Source organism: Macaca mulatta, chromosome 16 (genome assembly GCF_049350105.2).
Source record: "Macaca mulatta isolate MMU2019108-1 chromosome 16, T2T-MMU8v2.0, whole genome shotgun sequence".
Classification (NCBI taxonomy): domain Eukaryota; kingdom Metazoa; phylum Chordata; class Mammalia; order Primates; family Cercopithecidae; genus Macaca; species Macaca mulatta.
Window position 1 is genome coordinate 68,297,978 of NC_133421.1, and position 20,175 is coordinate 68,318,152.

The window sequence follows — 20,175 nt, forward strand, 5'->3', positions numbered from 1 at the left end:
CATTGGAGGTGAAGGGGGCCTCTGGAGTTTCTGCTGTGGGAGAAAAAGACCTCAGCTGTTGGGGGTCCTCCTCTGGTAACCCATCCACCTTCCTCCACGTCACCCATACATGGCCTTGTGGGTCTGGCCCTCCACCCCGTGATAGAGACACAGATGCAGGTCCTGGAGAACACACTTACTGCCTTGGTAGTCCTGCACAGATGGCACCAGTGTGGGGGCTCTAACCCGGAGGGAGAGCAGAGGTGAGAGAAGAAACCTCAAAGGAGGGGCTTCAGCTAGACACACCCCAACTCCCACCTGGCTCAAGTTTCTACCAAACAGCCCAGCTTGGGCTGTCAGAGTTGGCACAGTAACAAGAAGAGGTGCCTTTGCCCCTCAGCATGCAGAGTATAGGGGGCCGCCTTCGCCTCCTGGACTTCAGAGCAGGAGAAAGGGTGGAGCCTGGCCAGGGCCTGTCCCTGAGAAGCTGGGTGTGAGGGTGGCTCTCTCTTCTGGGGGCTCCCATGGCCATCAGAGAGACCTGGTGGGGGAAGAGCCCCCTGCCCTGATCCTACCCTCACATCCAGGTATGTCTCCAGGGTGTGAACCCCTGGCCCTAAGAAGTATCCACTCCTCTCCCCATTCACCACCCATCCCCTTAAGCTGCCAGAGAAAATGCTGGGACTTCAGACTCCCTCTCCCAGACCCAAACCGTTCTCTTGCAAAACCCTCTCTCTATCCAGACATCCCTTATATTTAAGAATCAACCAGAGGCCGGGCACAGTGGCTCACACCTGCAATCCCAGCATTTTGGGAGGCCGAGGTGAGCAGATCGCTTGAACCCAGGAGTTTGAGACCACACTGGGCAACATAGCAAGACCCTGTCTCTACAAAAATAAAATTAGCTAGGTGTGGTGGCATGTGCCTATAGTTCCAGCTACTTGGGAGGCTGAGACAGAAGGATCGCTTGAGGCCAGGAGGTCAGGGCTATGGTGAGCTGTGATCAGGCCACTATACTCCAGCCTGGGTGACAGAGCAAGACCCTATCTCCAAAAACAAAAAATTAATCTGAGCCAAGCAGCTGCATCCTCTAGAAGTTCTTTGTCTTTTAGGATCTGGTTCTACTTCCAGGTCATTTGCACACACCAGATGGAGTAGGACTTGAGGAGAAACACAATTGTGGTGCTATTTCCATTTCTGTGCAAGGTGCTAAGCCCAGAAAAGCGGACCCCTCATCCTCCAAACCCATAACCCCATCCCTTCAGGCCAAGCGTGTGGGGGAGGCAGGAGAAGCCATTCTAGGAACCGGACACATCTAGTTCCCTCACTTCTCCCCTTTACACACACACATGTACACACGCATGCATGCGCGCGCTGTCCCCACCTATTCAGGGTGCCTGAGAAGGGCCAGGAAGAGATGGGTGCTCTGGGACTCTGGGCAGTCCTCCCTGGGGCAGGATCCAGGTCCTTGCCCTCACAGGGCTGGAGTGTGCAATCTACAGATTCGATTCAATTGGCTGGAACTCTCAGTTAATCTAGCCTCCTCCCCTTCCACAGCAGCTTGAATACCTCCTGTGCCCAGGACTTCACTACCTCGCGGGGCAGCCCATTCTCTCCAAACTTCTGGATGGCAGCTCAGGGCCCTGGATGCAGCCAAGACTGCTGTAGCACCAGAATCGTTCTTCCAGGCTGGGCTGTGCGCCTGCCCCCATGCCAAGGATGCTTTAGTATAATTTTTGGTGCTTCTGCTGCCTAGGCTGCAGTAAGGCACTGGTGAGGGGCGCACTTGGGGAAGGGCTGTCATCGGGCCATGTCGGGAAGATCTATGGGTGCTGAACTGGGAAGATTCAAGACTACCAGTTCATAGACTTGCCGAAGGACCATGCAGGACCATCTGCTCAGTGGAGTCCCTGCCTTCCTCTGGCCACCACTTGTCCCTCTGTGAAAGGGAGAGGATGAGCTGAGCGACTCTGATGACCCCACCAATGTTCTGGATGATCCCCTTTTCCACTGCCCTGCCCTCCTCTTTCTCTCCCATGCATTTGGCGCTTCCTGCTGCCCCCACCAGGGGTCCACAGAGACACAGGACAGGCTGTGGCTTTGACTTGCTTTATTGAGCCTGTGCGGGAGCAGGGAGCAAGCTTTGACCAGAGCCAAGGGTGCAGAAGGGAGAGCTGGGCTGGCACTGCTCATGGAGTCGTAGGAGACAGAAGGTAGCATTACAAGTCCAGCGGGCTGAGCTCCCTGTGAGGACAGGGCAGAACATGGCAGTGTAGGCGGCAGGCCTCGTGTCCTCAGGAGGCCTCAGGCTGGCTCTGGGCTCCTGTTCTCCCTCTTCCACCCCCCACTACACCTTTTCAAACTCTGATTCGGTCCCACCACCCCTATTTCAGCCCCAGGGAGTTGGACAGACAGGGCAGGGAGTCAAACTCACCTGGGGGCAGCAGCATGCGGGGACCCCCACTCCGAGAAGGCCAGCGTGTCCTCTTTGTGTCTTTTCCCATACCTGGGAGGGAAGAGGCAGCAGGGGCAAGCACTGTGCCCAGGTGCCAGCCCACCCGTTTCATATCTGCCTGTAGGCACCATGTCTCCCAGGGCACATTGGCCTAGGCCTGTTCAGCACAGATGCCCTGTTTTCCCAAGAGCAGGCCTGGAAGGGGCTGGGGCTGGGGATAGGGTGTGGCCAGGAATGTAGAGTGGGCTCAGGGTCCCAGGGGCTGGATCTCTCTCCCCGACTGTGGCACACACCTAGGTCTGGTCAGCATGTTGATGTATCTACGGAGATCAGCCGCATACTGGGCCATCTGCTCTGGCGTGGCATTGTCCCCTGGGTACACTGGCTCCAGCGGGGCTCCCTGGGCACCCAGCAGTGGCTGTAGTAACAGAGCCACACAGGTGGACAGGAGCAGCAGGGAAAGGCAGAGGCGTGTGGCAGCCATCTGAGGAGCAAGCAGAGGGGAGGTGGAGAGCCCGGGCTGCAGATTTCCCATGCCCAGGAAGCAGGGTCCATCTACCCAGCCTCTTAGCCCATCATCCATTTCTCCAAGCCTGGGGACAAGGGGGCAGAGCAAAGGGCCACTCCAAGCTGACCACTCCACCTCCTAGACACTGCTCTGAAGGTGCGGACAGCCTGTCCTGTGAGCAGCCCAGCAAGCCAGCGCCTTGCAAGTTAGAAAAGCATAGCAGAGAAAATGGGGACATGAGTCCTGGACACATGGGACTCATGACATCCAGGGCCTCATGGCTCCAAGGAGGCAGCAGCTAGTGGGAATAAGGCCATGCCAGGTCACCCACAGGGTGGGGGACACAGAATGAACTCGGGAAGCCAAGGACAGAAATCCATGACCTTGTGGGTCTGGCCCTCCAACCTGCAATAGAGACACAGATATGGGTCCTGGAGAAGATGCTATTGCCCATGTCGTCCTGCACAGACCGGCAAAGGCACTCACACAGGGACCCCTGTCACTCACAAGGTCACAGTCACACATTCCGGTTCATGGCCATGCACACGAGTGTGCACATATACGTGCTGTCTTCTAGCGTGACAGGTCTGTCCAGATGCAGAAAGCAAGACCCAAGCAGGACCTTAGGCCTCCCAAGGCCCCTGGCCCTGCGAAGCACCAACTCCTCTCCATCCGAGGCCCCAGCCTGGGGGAGGCCCCCAGAGCCCCAGGCAGGCTGAGCCCGCTTACCTGGAGTCCAGAGTAAATGGGTACTAGACCAAACAAGCACCTGCCTCAGGCCGGATGGGCCCCTGCCCTCAGCTGGACCGCTTTATAGCCCTCAGCCCCCCAGAGTCCCCGCCTCCTGTCAGCTTCTCTCGCTCCACAGCCCTCGCCCCTCCTCCAACTGTCTCCCGATATTGTCAGTATCTGAGGCCAGAGACAGGAGGAGGACAGGGCAGTGCTGTGGGTGCCAGACCAGCAGCATAACAGACAAAACTGGACCACAGGAAAAGTCTCCTGTGGGCCTCCATCCCTGACACTCCTTCCCTTTGGGCACCAGAGCAGGCTTGGTTCAAGAAAGATGGGGTTCCGGAACTTCAGAGTGACTGAAAGGTTTTGGTCACAGGCCTTGGAACTAGCTCTCCTGCCTCCCAAGGATCAACCCAAATCATCCAACATATTCCCTCTGGGCAGAAGATTGAAGCTGCAGCTGGAAGATTGAGGCTGCAGCTAGAGCCTCCAGGATGAAGAATGGAAACTCAGGCCATCCTCTGAAGCTTGCAACTAGAACAAGGTGGGAAGAGGGAAGGCGCCTCAGGTCCTCAGGCAAGGTGGAAAGGAGTGGGGTACCAAGCTTGGAGAAACCCATTTGGTGGGTGCATAGGATGCAGAATGAGAACTCATGTGCTTGGGTTCAGGGGAAAGGTTGAGGGGGTGCCAGTTTCCCGTAGCCATTTCCCTCCCCATCTCAGAGCCCCCATTCCAGGAAAGTGCTAAAAACCAGCATCATTTGTAAAGCCTCACATTTTCCAAAGTGCTTCCAGTTCAGTCACCTCACTAAATCCCCACAACAACCTATTTTACAGATTCAGGATCTGAAATCTGCTCAGAGATGTCAAATCGCTGGCACCAAACCACACAGCCAGTCAGACAAAGTATTGGTAGAATTTCCCACTTTTTGGCTGAGAAACCTGAGGCTCACAGACGTAGAGATGCTTGCTCAAGATCTCATAGCTACCGAGGTCCCAAATTCTGGCTTAGATTCTCAACCCCACTAATCCATCCCCACCAGAAGCCCCTGAATCTCCCCTGCCCAGCACCTCCCAACCCCCAGTCTCCTTCCCCAGCTTAGGCCAAGGAGTGGTAACTGGCTGTGTCTGAATGACACGGTGACACGGAGTACGGAGCTAAGGACTTATGACTGCTGATGTTCTGCTGTCCCAGATTAGTACACCAAGAAGTTGGGGGGTGGGGGGACTGTTGGGGAACAGGGAACTGGAGGTGAAACTCCAGGGATCTGGCAGGGTGGGGTTAGAGTCAGACAGAACTGGGACCAAATCCTGGCTCTGCCATTGGCTGGCTGTGTGAGCCTGGGAAAGTAATTGATTTAACCTCTCTACAGTAATTGATTTAATCTCTCTACAGAAGGAAAAGCTTCACTTTTCCTCTCTGTAAAATGAGCTCATCACACCCATCTCAAGATAGGGAGAATAAAGGAAGGCCCAGCAAACATCAGTGTTCTGCCTTAACCCTCCCAATTTTGATTTTTGTTAACAAGAAGAGCAATATTGCTTCACCAGACAACTTACATTCCGCAAGGCAAATATGAAAGTCGCTCTGTCTCAGCAAGCCAGGGCCTTTCTCTGGACGGAGGTTTTCTGCTTGCAAAACAAGGGTGTGAACTGGTGACTGGTCTCAGGCTGGCCTTGGGTTTGGCAGGGAGAGGTTGCAGCTATTGCCGCCAGAGGGCGCCAGGCTCCAACCCTAGTTAAAAGGGTCTGAGCTCCCACAGGACCGTGGCCTTGGAGGGACCTGTTCTGGCTGCTACTCATGTGGGAACCCAGCCCCACTCGACAGACAGTGGATCTAGGGATTGACTCAGATGCCAGGGCCACTTGTAGTTCTGTCCTGTCGCAGAGGTAAACCTAAGTGCCTAACAAATAACAGGTACTCCACAAATGTCAACCAAACTGTAGCTTTCCTTTTTCTCCTGTGCAAACAACAGATTCCTCTTCTGGGTCCTCTCAGGGATGTGGTGACAATCCAGGAGGAAGTGGTAGTAGATGTGCTTTCTACACTGCACGGCCATGTGTGTTCATTTTCATACCGCTTTGAAAAGAACTGTCTGAGGTCAGGCGCAGTGGCCCACACCTGTAATCCCAGCACTTTGGGAGGCTGAGGTGGGCGGATCACCTGAGGTCAGGAGTTCAAGACCAGCCTGGCCAACATGCTGAAATCCCATCACTACTAAAAACACAAAAATTAGCCAGGCGTGGTGGCGCATACCTGTAATTCCAGCTACTTGGGAGGCTGAGGCAGGAGAATCACTTGAACCGGGGAGGCGGAAGTTGCAGTGAACCGAGATGATGCCACTACACTCCAGCCTGGGCAACAGAGTAAGGCTCCATCTCAAAAAACACACAAAAAACAAAAAGAACTACCCGAGATTGGGTAATTTATAAAAAAAAGAGGTTTAATTGACTCACAGTTCAGCATGGCGGGGGAGGCCTCAGGAAACTTACAATCATGGCAGAAGGCGTAGGGGAAGCAAGGCATCTTTCTCACAAGGCAGCAGGAAGGAGAAGTGCTGATCAAAGGGGAGAAGAGCAACTTATAAAATCATCAGCTCTCGTGACGACTCACTCACTATCACGAGAACAGCATGGGGAAAACTGCCCGCGTGATTCAATGACCTCCACCTGGTCTCTCCCTTGACACATGAGGACTATGGGGATTACAATTTAAGATGAGATTTGGTGGGGACGCAAAGTCTAACTACATCACTATGTCTAGAACACAGCAATGGTTCTCACTCATCTTCATGTGTTCCTGTCAGAGGCGTTTGAACCAGAGCGACTCCATCTTGAACAGGGGTGGGTAAAATGAGGCTGCGACCTGCTGGGCTGCATTCCCAGGAGGTTAGGCATTTTTAGTCACAGGACAAGATAGGAGGCCGGCACAACATACAGGTCACAAGACCCTGCTGATAGAATGAGGTAAAGAAGTTGGTAAGAACACGCAAAAACCAAGAGAGTGATCAAAGTGACCGCTGATTGCCCTCACTGATTTTTCTTTTTTTCTTTTTCAGCAGAGATGGGCTTTCACCATGTTGGTGAGGCTGGTCTCGAACTCCTGACCTCAAATGATCTGCCCCCATCAGCCTCCCGAAGTGCTGGGATTACAGGTGTGAGCCACTGCACCTGGCCTCACTGATCGTTATACACTAATTATAATACATTAGCATGCTAAGAGATGCTCCCACCAGCGCCAGACAGTTTAGAAATGCCATGGCAACATCTGAAAGTTACCCTCCATGGTCTAAAAGGAGGTGGAACCCTCAGTTCTGGGAAATCCCCACTTCTCTGGAAAACTCATGAATAATCCACCCCTTGTTTATTAGTATATGATCAAGACATAACCATAAAAATAGCCAGACAGCAGCCGTGGGGGTGCTCTGCCTGTGGAGTAGCCATTCTTTGTTTCTTTACTTTCCTTTTATTTATTGATTGATTTTGTAGAGATGGGGGCTCACTTTTTTGACCAAGCTCAAACGATCCTCCTGCCTCGACCTCCCAAAGTGCTGGGATTACAGGCATGAGCCACTGCACCTGGCCCTTGTTTCCTTATCTAATAAACTTACTTTCATTCTACTCTGCGGAATCACCCTGAATTCTTTCTTGCGTGAGCCCCAAGAACCCTCTTTTGGGGTCTGGGTCAGGACCTCTTTTTGGTAACGTTCCCATAGTGCTTGCCACAGAGCCCTGCTTAAAGAAAGCACCAATTCACCGGGCACGGTGGCTCACGCCTGTAATCCCAGCACTTTGGGAGGCCGAGGTGGGCGGATCACAAGGTCAGTAGATCAAGACCATCCTGGCTAACATGGTGAAACCCCGTCTCTACTAAAAATTTAAAAAATCAGCCGGGTGTGGTGGCGGGCGCCTGTAGTCCCAGCTACCCGGGAGGGCGAGACAGGAGAATTGCTTGAATCTGGGAGTCGAAGGTTTCAGTGAGCCAAGATCGCGCCACTGCACTCCAGCCTGGGCGACAGAGTGAGGCTAGGTCTCAAAAAAAAAAAAAAAAAGAAAAGAAAAGAAATAAAGAAAGCACCAATTCCTGGTTTGCAGACCCACCAAATGAAGATGATAGTGGTACCTCTTCCTCTGCCCAACACCACGCCCTCTGGCACAAGGCAGATGGCCACTGGCGGTGACGGGGATGGAGTAAGTGCTATGAGACTAGGAGGGGAACACCCCAGAAACACCTGAGGTCACAGAGTGAATGAAGGCAGGTAAAGGAGCAAAGGGAATGGGGGCCCCTACATACTCGACCCCAGGGCAGCAGCTTGGCCCTCACCGAGTCCTCTATCACACACATTCCCCTGCCCCGCCCCCATCCTGGCTGTCTAACCTCAATCCCTGCTGCTTTCAGTTAATCAACCAATGAGTGGTCATTTATCGCACATCTGTTCTGGGCCTCATGGGGGCAGCAGGAGGTGATGAAGAAGCAAGGGTTCTACAAAGAGGTCAAAGCTGCGTGAGAAGCTGGGGGAAGGCTTGCTTTTTTTTTGTTTGTTTTGTTTTCAGATGGGCTCTCACTCTGTCACTAGGGCTGGGGTGCAGTGGCAGGATCATCGCTCACTACAGCGATGTCTCCTGGGCTCTGTCTCCTGGACTCAAGGGATCCTCCCATCTCAGCTTCCCAAGTAGCTGGGACCACAAGTGCTTGCCACCATGGCCTGCTATTTTTTTTTTTTTTTTTTTTTTTTTTTGAGAGATGGGCTCAAGTATCTACCCAGCTCAGCCTCCCAAAGTGCTGGGATTATAGCCGTGAGCCATTGCCTCTGGCCAGGATGGCTTTTTTTGAAAGTGAGGACGTGAAAGTTCAGAAAGGGGAAGAAACTGGCTGTGGCCCTCCAGCAAGCTGGCAGCCATCCCTCAGCTAGCCCTGTGCTTCAGAACCTTACTCACAGGTCATCTTACAAATGCCTCTTTGCTACCTTGTGAGAGAGGCAGGAATTACTCTTCACCCTTATCGGATAAGAAAACCGAGGTCCAGTGAGGTAGCTGAGGCTGTCTAAGGTCACATGGGAGTCAGGAAGGGTCAAAACTAAACCCAGGTCCACATGGTTCCAGCCTGGCTTTATCCCTGTTTGCAGACCCCCCCAATCCCAACCCGCCACTGGCTAGAGCCTGGCCCGGCTCTTAAGCCAATGTCTTATTCCAAAATTAAATGGCAACAGCAGAGGAAGAGATAGAGTGGGGGGCAGCTGCCCCCAGATGCCAGGACCTATGCCCTGGAGAAGCCTTTGGGCTCGGGATAGCTGTGACATGCACACACGTACCTTACGCCCCTTCTCTCACCCACTCTGAGCCAACTCAGGACCCAGTGGGGGCTCACTCCACTAATTTGGAGTCTGGGCTCTGCCTCCACTTCTCTCTGCCCTAGGAACTCCATCTGCCTCCAGGGCCTCCTGAAGACACACAGGGAGAGTTCAATATTTCTCCCTTCCTGTCTCCAGTGTCTGCAATAGCAAATCCTGTCATTACTGCTCCAAATTTTTCTCAAAGAGGAAGGCTTCTTTCTTGCTAAAATAGAAACTAAACTAAGCTACATAATACAGTTTGAGAACAGCCTGGCCAACATGATGAAACCCCATCTCTACAAAAAATACAAAAAAGTAGCCAGGCATGGTGGTGGGTGCCTGTAATCCCAGCTACTCGGGAGGCTGAGGCAGGAGAATTGCTTGAACCTGGGAGGCAGATGTTGCAGTGAGCTGAGATAGCACCACTGCACTCCAGCCTGGGCGACAAGAGCAAGACGCCATCTCAAAAAAAACAAGCCGGGCGTGGTGGCTCATGCCTGTATTCCCAGCACTTTGGGAGGCCGAGGCAGGCAGATCACGAGGTCAGGAGATCAAGACCATCCTGGCTAACACGGTGAAACCCCTTCTCTACTAAAAACACAAAAATTAGCTGGGTGTGGTGGCAGGCGCCTGGAGTCCTAGCTACTCAGGAGGCTGAGGCAGGAGAATGGCGTGAACCCGGGAGGTGGAGCTGGCAGTGAGCCGAGATCGCGTCACTGCACTCTAGCCTGGGCAACAGAGCAAGACTCCATCTCATTTAAAAAAAAAAAAAAAGACAGTGTTGGGGAGGTAAACAGGGAGGCCAGGGCAGTAAGGTTCCTGGAGGAAATGAGACCTGAAGTGGCCTTGAAGGCTGGAGGCAGGGGGAAATGCTATTTCACAGAAGCAGGGGTCTGTGGCAATGGGGTTGAGCACTTTAGGGGCACACACTGAGAAATTGCAGGAAGTGCCACTGAAGGAGGAAAGGGTGTTATGAAAAGCCTGAGTTTCTGGCAGAGAGTTTAGATTTCATGTTTAGTAGAAACAGAACTGCTTCGGGATGAGATCTCTTACCTCTGTCCCTTATTCTACGGCTTCCTGCAAGCCTCTTCCTCTCCGCCTTGGGATTCCCATTGGTTCAATGAAGAGATAGGCCCAAATGATTTCTAGATGACATTCAAAGGACATCATGTTCCTAGTAGATAATGTTAGGTGCCCAAATATCCACATTCTCCTTTCATCATCAAAAACCTCGAGATGGTACATATGTAGGTTTGTTATATAACAAAAAGATAATCCGGCTGGGCACGGTGGCTCACACCTGTAATCCCAGCACTTTGGGAGGACAAAGCGGGTGGATCACCTGAGGTCAGGAGTTCAAGACCAGCCTGTCCAACATGGTGAAACCCTGTCTCTACTAAAAATACAAAATTAGCTGGGCCGTGGTGGTGCATGCCTATGATCCAACCTCCTCAGGAGGCTGAGGCAGGAGAATCGCTTGAACCAGGAAGGGGAGGCTGCAGTGAGCTGAGATCGTGCCATTACACTCCAGCCTGGGCAACAAGAGCAAAACTCAGTCTCAAAAAAAAAAAAAGATAATCCATTTATAAATTTAAAAAATTTGTAAAAACAAAGAGCTTGAGATGGGCACACAGCCACTCAGCAAAGACACAGGTTGCCTTTGCAGCTAAGTGGGGCCATGAGACTAGGCTTTAGCCAATGGGCTGAGAGTTAAAGTGGTTTTTGCCATTCTGTTTTTAGGAATGGATGTGCCTGCCTATGGCAGATTATATTTTTCAAAGACGACACAAAAATACCTCCTATCTCATGTGTGATTCTACAGTGGGTCTGTGTCCCCTCTTCTTGAATGTGAGTGCACTTGTGACTGCTTTGACCAACAGAATATGGGATATGGTGCTATGTGACTTCTGAGGCTGGGTCACAAAAAATGGTTGTCGTGAGTTAAATTGTGTTCCTCCTGAAATTCATATGTTGAAGTCCTAACTCCCAGTACTTCAGAATGTGACCTTATTTAGAAAAGGGGTCATTGCAGATATAATCAGTTAAGATGAGGTTGCCAGGCGCGCGGTGGCTCACGCCTGAAATCCCAGCACTTTGGGAGGCCAAGGCGGGTGGATCACAAGGTCAGGAGTTTGAGACCACCCTGGCTGACATAGTGAAAGCCCATCTCTACTAAAAATACAAAAATTAGCTGAGTGTGGTGGCGCATGTCTGTAGTCTCAGCTACTCCGGAGCCTGAGGCAGGAGAATCGCTTGAACCTGCGAGGCGGAGGTTGTGGTGAGCCTAGATCACGCCACTGCACTCCGGCCTGGGCAACAGAGTGAGACTCCATCTCAAAAAAAAAAAAAAAAAAAAAAAGATGAGGTCATACTATAGTGTGTGAGCCCCTAATCCTGTAGGACTGTTCTCCTTTGAAAAGGGGAAATTTGGACACAGAAACAGACATGCAAAGAGGGAAGATGAGGTGAAGAGGCACAGCTCAGACACCCATCTTCAAGACAACGAGAGGGGCCTGGAACAGATCAGAAGGAATTAACCTGCCAACGCCTTCATTTCAGACTGCTAGCCACAAAAACTGTTGCTTAAACCACCCAGTCTGTGATTCTTTGGTATGGCAGCCCTAGCAAACTAAACAGCAATGCCACCTTCATCTGATTCTCTTGAAATACTCTAAGCAGGAGACCAGTTACCATGTAAGTCCAACTACCCCAAGAATATCAGGCTGGAGAGGCCACATGTAGGTACAATGGTCAACATCCCCAGCTGAACTCAACAGCCAGCACCAGCATGCGAATGAGCCTTCTCAGGCATCACCCCGGTGGATCCTTAACTGCAACCCTGCCAACCTCTGGTAGTATCCGCATGTGAAACTCAAAGCAAGAACTGCCAGGAGGAGCACTTCCTGACCCTGACCCACAAAATCCTCAGTGATGTACAATGGTTGTTTGAAGCTGCCAAGTTTTAGGGTAACTTATTATACAACGTAGTAACCAGAGTGCCTATCTTGCCCTTCCCTCCCTTGCCACTGGCTAGAACACAGATGAGGCCATGGTGGGCTGTCTGCAGTCCTGTAAATGACATAGATGAGGGCATGGGGAAGCCACAAATGGGGAGCCCGGGCTCTTGGATGCCCTCATGGAGTACAACTGCCAACTCCCCAGATGTCACTCACATTTCATGCAAGAGAAATAAATTTCCATCTTGTTTAAGCCACTGTTAATTCCACCTGTTTTTTTTAAGCCAAATCAATATCCTAGTAATATGATATATGTAAAACAAACAGCTCAGTGTCTAGCACATAAATAAGTGTTTTTTTGGGAAAGGTAATTATTGCTATTCTCATTATTATTATACTAATAATAATTATTAGTAATATTATTACCCTAAACTGCTCAACACTCCTCAAAATGAACATGAGGTGGACCCATGTGACTGATGGTCAAGCTGGACAGAAATTGTCTGTAGTCATGCCTAATTCATACCAGGTTTCTCTTCCATCCGCCTTAAACTGACTATAGCTCTCCCAGCAGACCAATAGACAGGGGATCAAGGACACCAACACACAGACACATTCTCCCGCTCCCCACCCACACAATGAACCAAAGCTCTGGGCAGCCACTGTGTGCTCCCATCCCACCTGTCCTGTTGCAGGAGAGAAGACAGGAGGCAAAATGGGATGGAAAGTGGGTCCAAGATAATGAGTGGGGAGAGGGAGTCAAAGAAACTAACTTCATCCCCAAGAAATCAGGCAAGGCTTCCGGGAGGAGGTGACTACTATCCTGAGAGTATCTTTCAGGCTGAAGAGAGGGAAAGGGCTCTGCAAGCAGGGAGAGTGGCCTGGGCAAAGGCGCAGAGCATCAGAATCCACATAGCTGGTGACCTCCACCTGCCTCCTCTGCCTCACCCTTTCAGCTCTACCTCCAGGGAGGCTGGAGGACAGCACAGGGGAGGGTGGGTGTCAGAGCCCTCTGGCCCCCAACGGACCTGTGTGCAAGCAGGGACCTTCTCTGCAGCTATGGCACAGTCAGCTTTAGAGTCTTCTCTCCTTCCAGAACCATTGAACTGCAAATAGTCCTTAAAAACCCTGATCCGTTGGCCGGGCGCGGTGGCTCAAGCCTGTAATCCCAGCACTTTGGGAGGCCGAGGCGGGCGGATCACGAGGTCAGGAGATCGAGACCATCCTGGCTAACACGGTGAAACCCCGTCTCTACTAAAAATACAAAAAGAAATTAGCCGGGCGTGGTGGCGGGCGCCTGTAGTCCCAGCTACTCCGGAGGCTGAGGCAGGAGAATGGCGTGAACCCGGGAGGCGGAGCTTGCAGTGAGCCGAGATGGCGCCACTGCACTCCAGTCTGGGCAACAGAGCAAGACTCCGTCTCAAAAAAAAAAAAAAAAAAAAAAAAACCCTGATCCGGGCCAGGCGCAGTGTCTTACGCCTGTAATCCCAGCACTTTGGGAGGCCAAGACAGGCAGATCACGAGGTCAGGAGATCAAGACCATCCTGGCCAACATGGTGAAACCCTGTCTCTACTAAAAATACAAAAATTAGCCGGGTATGGTGGCAGGCACCTGTAGTCCCAGCTACTCAGGAGGCTGAGGCAGGAGAATCACTTGGACCCAGGAGGTGGAGTTTGCAGTGAGCCGAGATGGCACCACTGCACTCCAGCCTGGGCAACAAAAGCAAAAACTCTGTCTCAAAACAAAAAGCAAAAACAAAACAAAACCAAAAAACCCTGATCTGCTGCAAGGATGCCCCAGCCTTCCTGTTGTTTTTTCACTCTCTGGGTAACAGGCTTTGATTTCCTCCCTCATCTCCTAGCGCCTTGCTTCAGATTTGGGCAGGTCTTGCTGACCTAGAGTCCCAGGACAGAGCCCACAGCTACAGGAGGCTGTGTCCCAGGAAGAAGACATAGGCCCTTCCTTCCTGAGGCCCCAGGAGGGACACAGGATACAGAGACATAGACAGAACTCTTAGTGAACAGAGCGGAGGCCTTGAGAGCCGGGCAGCCAGAGAAGGCAGGAAGAGTGCAATTGGGCAATCAAGGCAAGCTTCTTGGAGGAAAGGGGCAGGGAAGGATGGATGTCAGGGGAGATCGGTCTGCAGGCAGAGGCTCTGGAATAGGTGCAGAGTGGTGAGGGGTTCGAGTTGGATTCCAGTTTAAACATCTACAGAGCCTTTAGGCTTCAGTAGCTAGTCCAGGGGAGGGGGGGTACATGGAGGGTGTCCCTATGGCCTTGTCACTGGGAAAGAACGGTTCATGACATCCACTGAGTGTGAATTCAGCGATATGGGGGAGGGCAGTTTCTTAGGGATAGGGCAGCCTCCACACTCCCATTGCTCATCTACTCAGTGAAAGGGGGACGGTAGAAATGGCCTGCCTCTTCCTCCAGCACACATACAGCCATCTCACCCCCACACAGCTCGTCCTCCACAGCCCCATTTTGGATCACACTTCACCTCCAGCCACTCCAGCCCTGGGCGCTAGTAATACAGCTCCTGGGGAAGTTCCCCAGTGTGTTGGTGCCCGACTCGTCCCCCAGCCATCTTTGGCTTCACGGGGTGGGGGAGGGACAGCCCTGACCCCATCTGCTCTCCTAGGCTGCCTAGCAGGCTCCCGTCCACGCTCCCCGCCCTTCTTCCAGAGCTCCATCCACCCCTGCCCCAACTCGACCAGAGTTCCTTCACAGCAATTCCTGGTCTGGGCGCTGTCCAGCTCCAGGCTGGGTGGTCGAGTCTTCCCTGGGCTCCGAGAAGAGGGAACCCCGCCGCCCGCCCCAGCCTTGTCCTGGGGCGCCTCTGTCCAAGTCGGTTTTCTCTTCCCTGACCCCCACGCCTCTACTCTCCACTTCCACTGGACGCCACCTCCACGAAGGAGAAAGGAAAGGAAGTACAAAGGCACACATTCCGTTTCTGTGGAATTTGCTCTTTATTTTGGGACCACGGAAGGACCACACACAGCCCTCCAGCCCAGGGGGCGGGGGCACCGAGATGCGGGCGGAGGGCCGCACCCGAACCCTGCCCAGACGCCGCCGTCGGGAGGCAGAATCCGGGTTTGTGGGGTAGGGAGTGCTATGCAAATGAGATGGGCGTGGTTGGCAGATCTCCCAGGAGGCCTCAGGGGTCCTCACCACAGGTCTGGGACCTCCGACCTGCGGAAGCGAAGGGGAAGGAATTGGATCTCGGGTAGGCGAGCCTGGGAGACGTCGTAAGTGATGTTGCCAGGGTGGGGCCAGGCCGCGCTCTCGGAGGCAGGATGTGTGGTGACGGGGGCGCTTTTACCGCGACCTGATGGGGCGGTTCTCGCCGTCGGGGAAGAACGTTTTGGAAAGGAGCGCGTCCGGGCCGTCTCTTTTCCCATACCTGGGGGCGGGGCGGGAAGAGCGTGGTCAGATCTGGCCACGCCCCCAGGTGGAGCGGGGCCACAAAGTGAGAGCCCCAGGGGTCCCGCTCCGCGACCACGCTCACCGCTGCCGGGTGACCAGGTTGAGGTAGTGGCGCAGGGAGGCGTAGTAGCGGCTCAGCTCCTCCGGGGAGGCGTCTTCGCCAGGAGCCTCGGGTTTGATGGGGTAGGCGTCGACCAGAGCCCCCAGGCAGACGAGCAGGGCCAGAATCACTGTGGCCAAGGCGGGCCACGGCCTGCGCACGAGCACCATCTGGGAAGGCGATACTGGGGGATGGGTCATTCCAAGCCTCGACCCTCCAGGGCGGGAGGCTGCGGCTGCCGTCGGGGCCGCGCTCCGACGCTCTTCCTGGGGCTGGTACCGGACCAAGGCTCAGCCACTGGCTTGCTGTGTGTTCTCGGGCACTGCACCGTCTCCTGACTCAGTTTCCTCATCTGTGAGAGGGGCATAAGCCCTGCCTGCCTCCCCACCCCCACTCCCGCTGCTGCCCAGAGAGTTAGTTGCTGGCAACGGGACTCCCAGGCCTCCTTCCCACCTCCAATGGCCCCCTCCAATCCAGTTTCCTACCACTCACCCCCAGCTTCCACCACCCATCCTCAGTTTCCCCACAAAACACCCTGGGTTTCCTGGTAGCAGACCATGTTTGAGCCCCCAGCCACTCACAGCGATAGCTTGTGAAGCAGATGAGCAGGAGGTGGAAGGCGAGGAAGTCCCAAGGGCTGCACTGCAGCAGGTCAAGCTGAGGCCTCCTCTGCTCAGCGCTTTCCTTGTGGGGCTTATATCCCCGCCTAGAAAGGGAGGGGGAGTCCTGGGGGAGGGGGAGCCAGTAGGGGGTGGGCCCTTCTTCCTCCCTCCTTCCACCCTCGCCAGATCACTGAGCTTATACGCAGCCAGTGTGTGATGTCTCCACCTCGCAGGAGCTGAGGGGGCAGCTGCCATGCTCAGATTCGGGGTCTCACTGGATGGGGTACCCAGCCTGAACCCCATATTCACCCCACAGCCCCCCAGTGGCAGGTCTAGTCTCCTGAGGAAGTGAAGCGGTTGGGTCTAGACTCCTGGGGCAGCCGCTAAGACCAGAGTTGAGATTCTGTCTTCCCTAGCCTGTCCGTGGGTGGGAGTTGGGGGTGGGAGGGTGGACACATTCCCTCCAGTCTGTGGGATCTACGACCACTCTTTCCAAAAGACGACCCTTTTCAGCCTCTGCTCAAAGGGTTTGGAGAAGGGCTGAGGAGTGACAGGACCTCTTGGGGAAAGTGTCCTGGAGACAGGGTGGGAGCACCTGACCTTGGCTCCTGACCTGCAGTTTATGGTGTCTTGGGGGAAAGGCCTCTCTGAACACTCCATTATGTCCTCTCTCTATTAAAGAGTTGGAAGAGAGGCAGGCGGAGGCAGAAGCCAATCCCCCCACCAGAAGCAGCTGAGTTGGCCACCTATGTATCCAGACTGGCACACACAGACCCCGGTCCAGCCATGTGTGGCATAGAGCCCCCTCCCAAGGCAGAGTGTCTCCACCCCTATGCAGGTGTCATTCGGGGCACTGGTGTCTTCTGGGCCTGAGTGATGCCAAGGCTTCCCAGGCACATGCCACTGTCCCCGGCCCATGGCAGTTTCCACTGGGCTCTAAGCCCAGATCCTTTGAAGGAAAGGACTCATGTTTATTAAGCACCTACTGTGCACCAGGTAGTGCGTAATTTCAGGCATCACAAGACGATGAACTGAGTGTATCTCCATTTTCCAGATGAGCAAACTGAAGTCCTGGGAGGTGATGGAGCAGCCAAGGTCACCCACGATTCAAACAGGAAAAGGAGGGTGAGGCAGACCCCAGGAAGAGGACCTCTCAATTGTGAGGGGCAGAAAGGCTCAGCACCTGGAGTAGCCATTGGGGCGCCAGAGGCAGGCCTGGGAGCAGGGACCCGAAGACTAAGCCTGGGGCCCACCACCCACTCTGAGAGGCCAAGTAGGGGAAGGGCCTCCGGACTGCCAACCCCCTCAAACCCACCTGCCCAGGAGGAGAAAGGGCTGTGGGAAGGTCTCCCCATAAAGTCCTTCCAGCTTCCTCTCCCTGGCCCATGGGGGCTGACAGGGCCAACTTGTCCAGGCCCTTGGTGCTGAGCCAGCCCCTCCAGCCCCAGGACAGATGGCTGTTGGCGCTATTTTTAGAGCTCTCCTGAGATGGGGAGTTCAGGGCTCTCTGTCACCCTTTTATGGGTTCAATCACCTGCATTCTCCGGAAATGGCTCCTTATCAGCCAGTCAGGCCCCGTGGGACTCCACATCCCAGGAAACACCAGGGTGCCCTGCTGAGCATGGGGGTGGAAGAGGACACCAGGACAAGGGGACACAGATCCTGCCCTTGGAGGGAGGAGAAAAATCATTCCTTTTAGGAAGCCCTCATCCAGGGGGCAAGGCACACCCCTGTCCTTTAAGAACCCCAGTCTCAAAGGAGAGACATGGTCATGTCATAGGGGAGCCCTAGTCTGAGGGGTTCCCAGAACATAGATACAGAGACACAGCCTTTGTCCTGTTTGGAGGGGAGACAGCGGAAATCAAAGAATTCCATTCCTCCATGGAAAGACAAAAGACAGGCGCTCACCCTAGGATGGAGGGGGCAGTGGGGGCTGGTTAGGACATCTGTGATCCCAGGGGTCAGGGCCTAGAGAAGGACCCTGCAGGCTAACAGGGGCAAGGATACCAGAGAGTAGGTATTTGCTCTTCTGATCCTGCAGCACTAACCCTGGTGGTTGTAGGGGGTTTCTAGTGCACCGATCCCAGGCAGAGAGAAGAAGGAACCTGTGAGATGGCCACAGGGAATCTGACATCCCTGGAACCCTGTTATGTCTTGGGGAGCGTGGAGTCCAAGGACAGATGGGAAGAGAGGACAGACACTGTAGAAGCTAGAGGGCATGGGGTGGCCTAAATTCAGGCTACAACCTCTGAAGAAGTCACTTCCTCATTTATAGCCAAAGTAAATGGGCCCCTAGGTGGTCTCAGTGTGGACCAGGAGCCAGCCGCACATCCCTGCAAACCGTCTCTATCCATCATACCCCCACCCTCCAATCTTAGTCCCCAATTACAGGGCAAGCTGATTGGTTCATTAATCACCGCCTCCTCATTGAAGAGCTTATTAACTTGTTGATTAGCGGGGAAGATGTCTCAGCCCTCGATCAATGGGCTCAGCCACCCCCCATCCACACACCCACACCCATCATTGCTGCATGACTCAGTGGCCATGAGACATGTCTGCGGTGTGAGGGGGGAAACTTCAGAAACAATCGTTTTTGTAGAAGTGATCCCAGGTCCCAAGTGAGACCAGGACCTGCCTCCAGTTTGTCTTTGAAGGGTAGGGGACAGAATCAAAGGGGGAGGGGACAGAATCAAAGGGTTCCTTTGGTCCCCATTCTGAGACCACCTGGCAAGGCCACCCCAAGTCAGGGAGACCATGGACCTGGACCCCAGCCAACAATTCTCCTTGTCCAGTGGGCTCAAGGGCCACTCATCAAGATGGTGTAGCCTCTGCCATTCATCCCCAGAGGCTTAGAATTCTGTACCCCATCACCCACCTGCCTGTACCCACTCCGCACACAAGGCCTCTCTTTGATCACCATGCACTGTGCAGCACTGCTCCACTGCTTTCCACCCTCAGGCATTTCCTTATGCCCAGGGTCCTGCAGACAGCAGGTTGTCATACAGCAAGTGTAATTCAGGCCAAGTGTGGTGGCTCAGCACTTTGGGAGGCCCAGGCGAGTGAATCACGAGGTCAGGAGTTCCAGACCAGCCTGGCCAACATGGTGAAACCCCATCTCTACTAAAAATACAAAAATTAGCCAGGTGTCATGGCGCGTGCCTGTAGTCCCAGCTACTTGGGAAGCTGAAGCAGGAGAATTGCTTGAATCCGAGAGGCAGAGGTTGCAGTGAGCCAAGGTCGCGCCACTGCACTCCAGCCTGGGTGACAGAGCGAGACTCTATCTCAGAAAGAAAATAAAAAGAGTAATTCAATCCTCACACAATAAGCACTTATTAAGTCCCTGCTGTGTGCCAGGCACTGATCTAGGCACTGGGATAGAGCAGTGAACAAACAGGCAAAATCCTTGCTCTCATAGAGCTCACATTCTAGCGACAGGAAATAGAAAATAAATAAGCATGGAGGCTGGGTGCGGTGGCTCACGCCTGTAATCCCAGCACTTTGGGAGGCCGAGGCAGGTGGATCATCTGAGGTTAGGAGTTCAAGACCAGCCTGGTCAACATGGTGAAACCCTGTCTCTACTAAAACTACAAAAAGTAGCCAGGCGCGGTCGCGGGCACCTGTAATCCAGCTACTCGGGAGACTGAGGCACAAGGATCACTTGAACCCAAGGAGCGGAGATTGCAGTGAGCCGAGATGGTGCGACTGCACTCCAGCCTTGGTGACAGAGTGAGAATCTGTCTCACATAAATGAATAAATACATAAATAAATAAGCATGAAATATGTCTGGTAAGTGCTATAGAGAAAAATGAGAGCTGGCTGTAGGGGCTCACATCTGTAATCCCAGTGTGCTGGGAGATCAAGGTGGGAGGATCACTTGAGCCCAGGAAGGAAGTGAGGAAGCAAACCATGAAGCTACCTTGGGAAGAGTGGGGCGTGGGTTTAGGAAACAGCAATGCCAAGAAGGAAGGGATTTTCACTTTTGATGGTAGGAGCTCCCCTAGGAGCCCTCCCTCTTACCTGAAGCTTCTGCAAAACAGTAACAGATACCTATGGTGTGGTGCGTGCTCAAGGCTCAGGCTTCG

At 53.5% G+C, this 20,175-nt stretch overlaps 3 protein-coding genes across 9 annotated transcripts in view; all 3 read right to left on the reverse strand.

The window, feature by feature from the left end:
* The window catches only part of MPP2 (MAGUK p55 scaffold protein 2), an 84,256-nt gene extending 64,469 nt beyond the window's left edge, over nucleotides 1-19,787 (reverse strand). The window contains exon 1 of the mRNA XM_015119829.3: nucleotides 19,710-19,787. The gene's annotated coding sequence lies outside the window, so the exon portion shown is untranslated. The remainder of the gene's footprint in view (nucleotides 1-19,709) is intronic.
* Nucleotides 2,071-5,354, reverse strand: PPY (pancreatic polypeptide). 4 transcript variants are annotated; one of them, XM_015119756.3, is made up of 4 exons: nucleotides 5,234-5,354; nucleotides 2,728-2,918; nucleotides 2,414-2,485; nucleotides 2,075-2,223 (listed from the first exon to the last, which is right to left on the reverse strand). In XM_015119756.3, exons 2-4 carry the CDS (start codon nucleotides 2,916-2,918, stop codon nucleotides 2,199-2,201), a joined length of 288 nt encoding a protein of 95 aa, XP_014975242.1. In that variant the 5' UTR covers nucleotides 5,234-5,354; the 3' UTR covers nucleotides 2,075-2,198.
* PYY (peptide YY) lies at nucleotides 14,915-16,196 on the reverse strand. Of its 4 annotated transcripts, none has more exons than XM_028836560.2 (4): nucleotides 16,072-16,196; nucleotides 15,473-15,660; nucleotides 15,293-15,367; nucleotides 14,915-15,156 (listed from the first exon to the last, which is right to left on the reverse strand). In XM_028836560.2, the coding sequence occupies exons 2-4, from the start codon at nucleotides 15,658-15,660 to the stop codon at nucleotides 15,132-15,134; spliced, it is 288 nt and encodes a 95-aa protein (XP_028692393.2). In that variant the 5' UTR covers nucleotides 16,072-16,196; the 3' UTR covers nucleotides 14,915-15,131. The 4 variants fall into 4 exon arrangements, with proteins under 4 accessions (XP_028692393.2, XP_028692391.2, XP_077828157.1 ...); XM_028836558.2 differs by having other exon boundaries at nucleotides 15,287-15,367; XM_077972031.1 differs by having other exon boundaries at nucleotides 15,473-15,674; nucleotides 16,072-16,192.
* Nucleotides 19,788-20,175: the final 388 nt, after the last annotated feature.